This window comes from Salvelinus alpinus, chromosome 24 (assembly GCF_045679555.1).
Source record: "Salvelinus alpinus chromosome 24, SLU_Salpinus.1, whole genome shotgun sequence".
Lineage (NCBI taxonomy): Eukaryota > Metazoa > Chordata > Actinopteri > Salmoniformes > Salmonidae > Salvelinus > Salvelinus alpinus.
Window position 1 is genome coordinate 33,650,871 of NC_092109.1, and position 9,383 is coordinate 33,660,253.

General features: G+C 42.2%; 1 protein-coding gene across 3 annotated transcripts; it reads left to right on the plus strand.

Moving 5' to 3' along the window:
* Positions 1–1,672: 1,672 nt before the first annotated feature.
* Positions 1,673–8,390, plus strand: LOC139552676 (ras-related protein Rab-1A-like). 3 transcript variants are annotated; one of them, XM_071364647.1, is made up of 7 exons: positions 1,673–1,859; positions 2,072–2,158; positions 5,288–5,360; positions 5,493–5,588; positions 5,699–5,794; positions 5,890–6,021; positions 7,003–8,390. In XM_071364647.1, the coding sequence occupies exons 2-7, from the start codon at positions 2,145–2,147 to the stop codon at positions 7,195–7,197; spliced, it is 606 nt and encodes a 201-aa protein (XP_071220748.1). In that variant the 5' UTR covers positions 1,673–1,859; positions 2,072–2,144; the 3' UTR covers positions 7,198–8,390. The 3 variants fall into 3 exon arrangements, with proteins under 3 accessions (XP_071220748.1, XP_071220747.1, XP_071220745.1); XM_071364646.1 differs by having other exon boundaries at positions 1,708–1,859; positions 7,000–8,390; XM_071364644.1 differs by having other exon boundaries at positions 1,783–2,158; positions 7,000–8,390.
* The last annotated feature ends 993 nt before the right edge of the window (positions 8,391–9,383 follow it).

Consider the following 9,383-nt stretch of genomic DNA (forward strand, 5'->3'; position numbering starts at 1 on the left):
AGGAGCAAAATAAATACATAAATACAGTAGGGGAAGAGGTAGTTGTTTGGGCTATTTATAGATGGGCTATGTACAGGTGCAGTGATCTGTGAGCTGCTCTGACAGCTGGTGCTTAAAGCTAGTGAGGGAGATAAGTGTTTCCAGTTTCAGAGATTTTTGTAGTTCGTTCCAGTCATTGGCAGCAGAGAACTGGAAGGAGAGGCGGCCAAAGGAGGAATTGGCTTTGGGGGTGACAAGTGAGATATACCTGTTGGAACGCGTGCTACGGGTGGGTGCAGCTATGGTGACCAGCGAGCAGAGACAAGGCGGGACTTTACCTAGCAGGGTCTTGTAGATGACCTGGAGCCAGTGGGTTTTGCGACGAGTATGAAGCGAGGGCCAGCCAACGAGAGCGTACAGGTCACAGTGGTGGGTAGTATATGGGGCTTTGGTGACAAAACGGATGGCACTGTGATAGACTGCATCCAATTTGTTGAGTAGGGTGTTGGAGGCTATTTTGTAAATGACATCGCCGAAGTCGAGGATCGGTAAGATGGTCAGTTTTACGAGGGTATGTTTGGCAGCATGAGTGAAGGATGCTTTGTTGCGAAATATCTTGATCTTGCACTATTATTTATTACGTTTGTGCATGATGAATAAATACGCCTCCTTTGGTGTTTCAAAAAATGTGTATTGTGTCAGTGTACTGATACAGGCCATAGTTGAGCCCTGCTGACGCGAACCACGTATTTTTTCCAAAACGCAGTTACGCCAAAACCACGCCCCGTTATTCAGAGAGACGTTCTACTACGCTCCCATTGGCTAGCTTGCGTTGGCTCACTCACAGGTGTAACAGTATAACTTTAGTACGTCCCCTCGCCCCGACACGGGCGCGAACCAGGGACCCTCTGCACACATCAACAACGGTCGCCCACGAAGCATCGTTACCCATCGCTCCACAAAGGCCGCGGCCCTTGCAGAGCAAGGGGCAACACTACATATTGGTTTCCATCAACAACGGTCGCCCACGAAGCATCGTTACCCATCGCTCCACAAAGGCCACGGCCCTTGCAGAGCAAGGGGCAACACTACATATTGGTTTCAGAGCAAGTGACGTAACTGATTGAAATGCTACTAGCGCGTACCCGCTAACTAGCTAGCCATTTCACATCCGTTACACAGGCAATCAGCGCAGAGACAGTGACCTTCCAAGGTAAGGATAGAAAGTGTAATTGAACAATTAGCTGCCTACCGTAATGCAGGCCTATTATTATCATGTATTTATTTTCAGAGTTTCAATGAGTTGTAAAAATGTCTCGGAGAACTCTGCTGAATTCCCTCAATTGAAGGTGAGCTAAATTAACCTAAGCTACCTAACATCACTAGCTCGGAATTTGAAGTTGATTTATATTATCATTAGTAGTCTATTATCAGGTAAAATCATGCGCTTATTATTCATAATTTCTCTAATATTTATTAGCTAATCATTCAGTCGAATACGATATGCTACAGCCATTGAATCTGTATTTGAACGTTAATGGCTAGCTCGGTCCACGAGTTATTATATTTTTCAATTTTGAAACATGGGCAAATATTATTAATCAGTGACTGAAATTTCGCGCTACGTGATATTCACTTCCGGACTTGGAGAGCGCTCAATGCGTTTTAGAACGCCCCTCTGAATAACGGGGCGTGGTTTTGGCTTAACTGCGATGGGGAAAAGAAAGACGCAGCTGGCCAGAAGAACGTTCAGAAGGGCTTTGGCTGAACTACATTTCCAATCTGTGTAGGAAAAAGATTTAACGTCATCACTCACTGACACATGCGCAAAAGGCTAGGGATTATGACGAGTAAGCGACAAGTAAAGCGAGAACAACAAGGTAAACAAAGCTATGTTTACCTAGCAACACTAATTCTAGAGAAATTGGTTAGTCACCGAACACTTAAGTTACTTACCTAACCAACAAGCTATACAAAACATTTTGGCTCGTGAAATTGCAGAACTATTTGCCAAACTAACGTTAGCTAAGCTATTTACTGTACAATAACGTTAGCTAGCTACAACAACAAGTCTTCTTTCCTACTACGATAGTAACGCAGCTAGCTACCAAGAAGATGAGTGTGTGACCCAGACAAGGGCCAAGAAAACACAGATTTCGGACACCATGAATCCTGAATAGTGAGTAAAGTTGGTGATGTTTTGATGTTGTTTTTGTTAGCTCCATATCTAATAACACCGGATGATGTAACAAGCATTTTGTTGTATTTTTTATTCCAAGTACAAGTTACAAATATCAGGCACACATATTCGTTATACAAATGATCAACAATCAACAATTTACATCACTACAGTACATCAAACACGTCTACCGCAAACGAAATACACAAGTAAAATAAGAGCCCTTAAATACATAGCTAGTTACAGTAGCTAACTGCACACAAAAAAAACATGAGTTTTTTTCTGAGTGAATACAAATGCAGCTAGCTAACTAGCTACTGTTAGCTTGCTAACGTTAAGTCACAAATCGCTGCGTCATCTTTTGTTTACGTACTAGCTCGCTCTGTTTGTGCGGAACATCTGCCATCATATCGGGTTGTTTTGTTACAATGTTGTCATGATCATAGCAAAAGCTATGCTGACAAAACAATGTATAACATTGTTGATCTAGTTAGTTGGATGAACTATGCGTCTCGTGCTACGTTCTATATTTAAGCAATAATGCCCGAGGAGGTGTGGTGTGTGTATATATGGCCAATAAACCACGGCTAACACGGAACCCAAACCGGCTGCGCGCGTGCGCTATCGTGCATAAATATATTTTGTAATGACATTAATTTGGGGACAGGTCGAAAAGCATTAAACATGTATGGCAATTAAGCTAGTTAACTTGCACTTGCTAGCCAATTTGTCCCATTTAGCTAGCTTGCTGTTGCTAGCTAATTTGCCCTGGGATATAAACATTGAGTTGTTATTTTACCTGAAATGCACAAGGTCCTCTACTCCGACAATTTATCCACACACAAAACGGCCAATCGAATCGTTTCTAGTCATCTCTCCTCCTTCCAGGCTTTTCATCTTTGAACCTCTATGGTGATTGGCATCTAAACTTTCATAGTATTACCACGACAACCGGCAAAACATTTCGTCTTTCAATCACCCACGTGGATATAACCAAGGAGGAGATGGCATGTGTGTACCTGCTTCTATAGATCAATGAGGAGATGGGAGAGGCAGGACTTGCAGCGCGATCTGCGTCAGAAATATGAATGACTTCTATTTTAGCCCTTGGCAACGCAGACACTCGTTGGCGGGCGTGAGCAGTGTGGGTGCAATAATTGAAAAACATGGATTTCAAAATGTATTTTGCGACGCTTGCATGCAACGTGTCCGGTCTGATCAGCATGTAAGGTATCCAGGCACTCCGCGTTGCGTCGTTGTATATTGGCCATATATCACAAACCTGCGAGGTGCCTTATTGCTATTTTATTATTATTCGTTTTTTTATTTAACCTTTATTCAACTAGGCAAGGCAGTTAAGAACAAATTCTTATTTACAATGATTGCTTACCCAGGCAAAACACAGATGACGCTGGGCCAATTGTGCGCCGCCCTATGGGACTTCCAATCACGGCCGGATCTGATACAGCCTGGAATCGAACCAGGGTCTGTAGTGAAGACTCTTGCACTGAGATGTAGTGCCTTAGACCGCTGCGCCACTCAGGTTACCAACGCAATTAGAGCAGTAAAAATATATGTTTTGTCATACCCGTGGTATACTTAATAAGCAGTAAGACACGAGGGGGTGTGGTATATGACCAATATACCATGGCTAAGGGCTGTTCTTAGGCACGGCAAATTGCTATTATAAACTGGTTATCAATATGATTAGAAGAGTAAAAATAAATGTTTTGTCATTCCAGTGGTATACGGTCTGATATACCACGGCTGTCAGCCAATCAGCATTCAGGGCTCTTAACACCCAGTTTATAATTAAGTGATAATGCCCTCGAAGCCGGTGATGGGACCAATATATCCTCCAAACCCCGGCTTCGAGGGTATTATCACTGTTATACAAGGGGTTTCCAACATATTCAAATAATGATTGATGTTCATTTGATGAATTTATTCATACTATTTCATCCTTCCACAAGATGTAGTCCTGAAATAAATCTAGGGTTGCTACCAAGCCGGCTGGTCGTTCGTTCTATTGGTTCGGTTGCCAGAGCTGCGACCCAGTCGTTCAGTCTTTTTGTTCTGTAGCTATGGACGCGACCCAGTCGTTCATTCTAAATGTTACATTGCCGTACTGGCTGGCAACGTTCTTATCCCTTGCTAGCTAGACAACTACTGCTAACTTAGTCACTTCAAACAGTGCAGACAGAATAACAACAGTAACTGCATTTGTTTAAGCTGTTTTCTAGTGACATTTATTTGGATACATCTATAACAATGAGCTAATGAGGCACAATTTCGCCTGGTGTAGAAAACGTGCTCTCTCTTCAGGACACTGTTGTTCAGAGGAGCTAGCCAACAACACAGCTAACACAATCACTTCAAACTGAAGCTAGAAAGACTGCAAACTAACTGCACTTCGTTTCGATTGACCTTGTTTCAATAAACATTACTTTGTATATATCCATAATGCCAGCTGATTCATGATTTTGACTGGCTGAGAAATGCTGCCTGCCTCTCTCGTCCCGACTCCCGACCCCTAAAGGTTCAGTACTGTGGGATAGTTGGAGATCGATTTTGAATATTTAAACAATGTTGCAAATGTCAGAGAGACTTACAGCAAGGTTTATACAAATCTCAGCTGTTGAAAACTAAATGTTAGTCTAAAAGAAGTGTGAGATAATGTCTAGATGCTTTTTATGGTGTAGATCAAGTTTATGACTTGTCTGCCTGGGCTGATGAAACAGTGGATTGCGCAGTCAGATGGAACAGAGTAAATAGGCATTTTAACGTCATAGATTTAGCCGGTAGTAACTTGTGCAATAGACACCGGCTGGAATGCTCTTTTAACCAACCAGCATTCAGGATTAGGCCCACCCGTTAGATAAGGTCTGTCAGCCAATCAGCATTCGGGGCTCGACCTGTCCAAGTTTATAATTTTCCTCTTTGACATTTCTTTGCACACCCTTGCAACTGTAGCTATAATAACATAGCTAATTTCAGATGGAAATGACAGCATTGCATATGAATTTAGCCTAACTCCCCAGAGACCCAGATGAAAGTCAATGCTGGGGGCTTGATTGAATAGATTTGTTTGTCTGTTATTTAATGTTCCCTAACCTGGTTTCCACCTAGTGACTACCTGTTCAAGCTGCTTCTGATTGGTGATTCAGGGGTGGGAAAGTCTTGCCTCCTGCTTCGATTTGCGGTAAGAACTATCAGTGTTCAGTGTTACTGGCATTTTGATCAGTCTTCAGCTTTACATCAACGTTTGGATGGATACTGTGTGTCCATTTGTTGATTTAAAGCTATGTTTTTTATTTTTTATTATGCATTTCAGGATGACACCTACACGGAAAGTTTCATAAGCACCATCGGCGTGGACTTCAAAATCCGAACTATTGAATTGGATGGCAGGACCATCAAACTACAGATTGTGAGTTGAGTCAGCAGCTCTGGCAGCTGTCCTGGGAAGTTTAATTGCAGTTCATGCTTTCAACCATGTAGTGCGTTAACTAACATATATATTGTTTTTATTGTCTTTAGTGGGACACTGCTGGTCAGGAGCGGTTTCGCACCATCACCTCCAGCTATTACAGAGGAGCCCATGGTATCATCGTTGTCTATGATGTAACAGATCAGGTTAGTGACTCCCCTCCACAAAGAAGATTAATTAACATCTATGAGTCAACCTGCATTTATTAACAACACATAACTGAGGTATTTTCTCTTTCTAGGAGTCTTACAACAATATAAAGCAGTGGCTGCAGGAGATTGGCCGCTATGCCAGCGAGAATGTCAACAAGCTGCTGGTGGGTAACAAGTGTGACCTCACCACCAAGAAGGTAGTAGACTACACGACAGCCAAGGTGAGTCCTCAGGAAACATGGACTCTCATACAGATTAATCACAGTATTTGGGTATATTATACTCTGTAGCCTTAGTTTGTCGTAGTTTACACCAGGGCCTAAAATGTACTTTTTGTCTACCAGCCACTGTGGTAGGTAAATGAAAAAAATATACCAGCCACTCAAATTTTTTCACCAGTCAATTGTTTGGGGGCCATAAACACACAAAAAACAGATCACCATGCTTTGTAATGTTTCTAAAACAAGAAAAGTAAGAAGTAATGTGGTATATTGCTCAATTTCATTTAGTTTTTTGTGACGTGAGTCTTTTAAATCAAAATATCAGAGACTCAATTTGTATCTGTCCCTTTAAGGGCGGGGCATTACCGTGGTAACAGGTAATGAGTAGTGTCGTGTGTCTGTGAGATTTTGGATCTGACTAGAGCGTGTCTTCGCTATCAGTTGAAGCAGCAGACTCAAACTAACATTGAAAAACAATCGAGCTTTAGGACTAAGTCTCACTTTGTAGATTTTTTAGGGTACATTAGACCAGCTTTTATGCCTGTGCACAGCGCCTCAAAATGAATCTATCAGCGCTTCACTCAGTGTGTGCGCAGCTCCCCTGCAAGGCAATGTTGCTGCGTGAGGAGGGGTATAGGATTCTTATTTCTTTGTGCGATTAGCAGCTATAAAACAAAACACAGAAATACTTTGAAAACAGCTACTGCTGCATTTTTCATACTTACTTTTCACACTTTTTTATTTGTGAATGTAACGCTCGCATTGTAGAACCCTGCAAATTGACCACTCGCCAGCATGGCTGAGGAAATAGACATTCTTACCCGCCAATACCTAAATCTACCTGCATTTGGCAGGTGTTCATTTTATGCCCTGGTCGATATGCTCAATTATCAACCCTTGGGACACACTATTACTTGCAATGGAAGCACCCTACTACTGCAGTCAGACTGGTGATTGACCCGTCTCACTCTCCTCAAGCAGGAATTTGCTGACTCCCTATCCATCCCCTTCCTGGAGACCAGTGCGAAGGACGCAACTAACGTGGAGCAATCCTTCATGACCATGGCGGCTGAGATTAAGAAGCGCATGGGGCCCGGGGCCACGGCAGGAGGAGAGAAGCACAACCTGAAGATTGACAGCACTCCAGTGCCGCAGTCTGGGGGAGGATGCTGTTAGGCCGGTCCAGCCCTCTCCTCTCACCCCCAGAGGCCCATGAGTAGAGTAACAGTATTGGGTTGAAGTTGGGGTGCTTCTGACAGAACAGGAAAATATGGTGGTGGGATCTTCAAGAACTGACTGACATTTTTTACCTCTTGACCAATGCCCATAATTGAGTGAGTAAGAAAGTTTTGTGCCGAAGGAATAGTCCCCCCTCAACTCTTTTTTTATTTTTATTCACCGATATGCACAGAAGTGGAAATATCTTAATAAAAAAAAATGTGGTATGGCATAACTGATGATTGTAACTAATCCAGCACTTTCTGTCTCTCATTATATGTATCACAGACATTTTTTTTTAACACACACTCAAATATAGTGTGATTGAAAGAAATCATGGATGTTCTTTCAACTATGGTTGACTATATTACTTAAGTAATAAGGCCTGTGGAGGTGTGGTATATGGCCAATATACCACGACTAAGGGCTGTTCCTAAGCAGCCGAGTGCCTGGCCACAGCCCTCAGCCATGGTATATTGGCCATAAATCAAAAACCCCAGAGGTGACTTACTGCTATTATAAACTGGTTACCAATGTATTTAGAGCAGTAAAAATACATGTTTTGTCATACCAATGGTATACCACTGCTGTCAGCCAATCAGCATTCAGGGCTTGAACTACCCAGTTTATAATATCCTTTGTGACCTTCATGGTTCCTGGTCACACTGCTGACTGTTGATGGTGACAATGTGAAATAAGAGTCTCTTTGTGACAGATAAGGCAGAGTCTTTATGGACAAGGTCAATTTGTATCATCTTTCTGTCCGAAATCAGATTTAGACCTCATTGGGCCCGTGCACCCAAACACTATATAGGTAGAAATAGGGCTGCTGTTGAGGAAAGAAACGGAGAGGACATGGTGAAGTAAAACAATTTTCGCAACCTGGGGACCACGTGGTAAATGGAAACCTGCAATCATGGTGTCCACATCTTTAATGTCTGATTTAATCATTGTTATATGATACTATTATTACATGGTGGTTTTATTACTGTGATGTTTGTTTGTTTTTGGTTCTCTGTTTTCTAATCTAGAATGTGTGTAATCAATTATGTTGTTGTTGTTACCTAATGATTGAGTGCATAACCAAAAGCTGACAGCATTTGGTTCTTTCTGGAGTGGAAGCTGGCTATAAACAGGAGGGAATTAAGGCATGTCCAATACTTGAGCATTTCATTTGACCTCGCATCAATTCAGAATGCTGCTGTACCATCACAGCTTTACATGTTCCCTATAATATACTATATGGGCAACCTCTGGTTGGTGTCTGACAACATACCTTTCATTATTACAGTACTAGCCAGGGGCGGCTCTAGCAGACGCTCTTATCCAGATCAAATACACACATAATATATTTATTTGACAGAGGTATTGAACTGCCCATTGTTCAGCACAGCAAGCAATTAGGGTTAAGTGCCTTGCTCAAGGGCACATTGACAGATTATTCACTTAGTCGGTTCAGGAATTCCAACAAGCAACTTTTCGATTACTGAGCCGACGCTCCTAACCGCTAGGCTACCTGCCGCCTATAGGGCCCTGGTCCAATGTACTGCACTTAATAGTTTGCCACCTTGCAGCAAAACAATATAGGGCCCCCCTCTTACAGTGAAGAGAAAATTGTACTTATTAAAGTTCATTTTCTGTCATTCTACATATTTTGCCATGGGACTTCGAGAAAATGTTGCAGTTTTAAAGCACGTTTTCTGCTATTCTACATATTTTGCCATGGGGTGGAGAGAGATTTTTGCAGTTTCAAAGCTAATTTCCTGTAATTCTACACATTTTGTAATGACATGCCATGTTAATATGGTCTGAGTGAGAATGACTAACAAAATCAATGGGGGCCCCCTGGAGGTCAGGGTCCCTGCACACGTGTCCAGTCAGTATTCGGTCATGATTACTACAAGTTTAGATAGTCTAGCCAGCTAACTACCAATCTAACAATTGTTAGCTGGCATGGCTAATTGATTGACTGTCAGTGAGAGACATAACAAGAGAAAAAGTAATGATGCACAACCACATTTTGAAATTTCACCTGGTGTTTTCTACTATTGTTACTCTCAAAAGTAAATTGAGACACCGACTGAGTTCCTGATTTAAAAATATATATTTGGTCGTGAGGGCCCTAAGCCACCACGTGTCGCTTA

Coding starts and splice junctions, on each gene's coding strand:
- LOC139552676 (XM_071364646.1), top strand. Junction 5,361..5,492: donor GCCTCCTGCTTCGATTTGCG/GTAAGAACTATC, acceptor TATGCATTTCAG/GATGACACCTACACGGAAAG. Junction 5,589..5,698: donor GGACCATCAAACTACAGATT/GTGAGTTGAGTC, acceptor TATTGTCTTTAG/TGGGACACTGCTGGTCAGGA.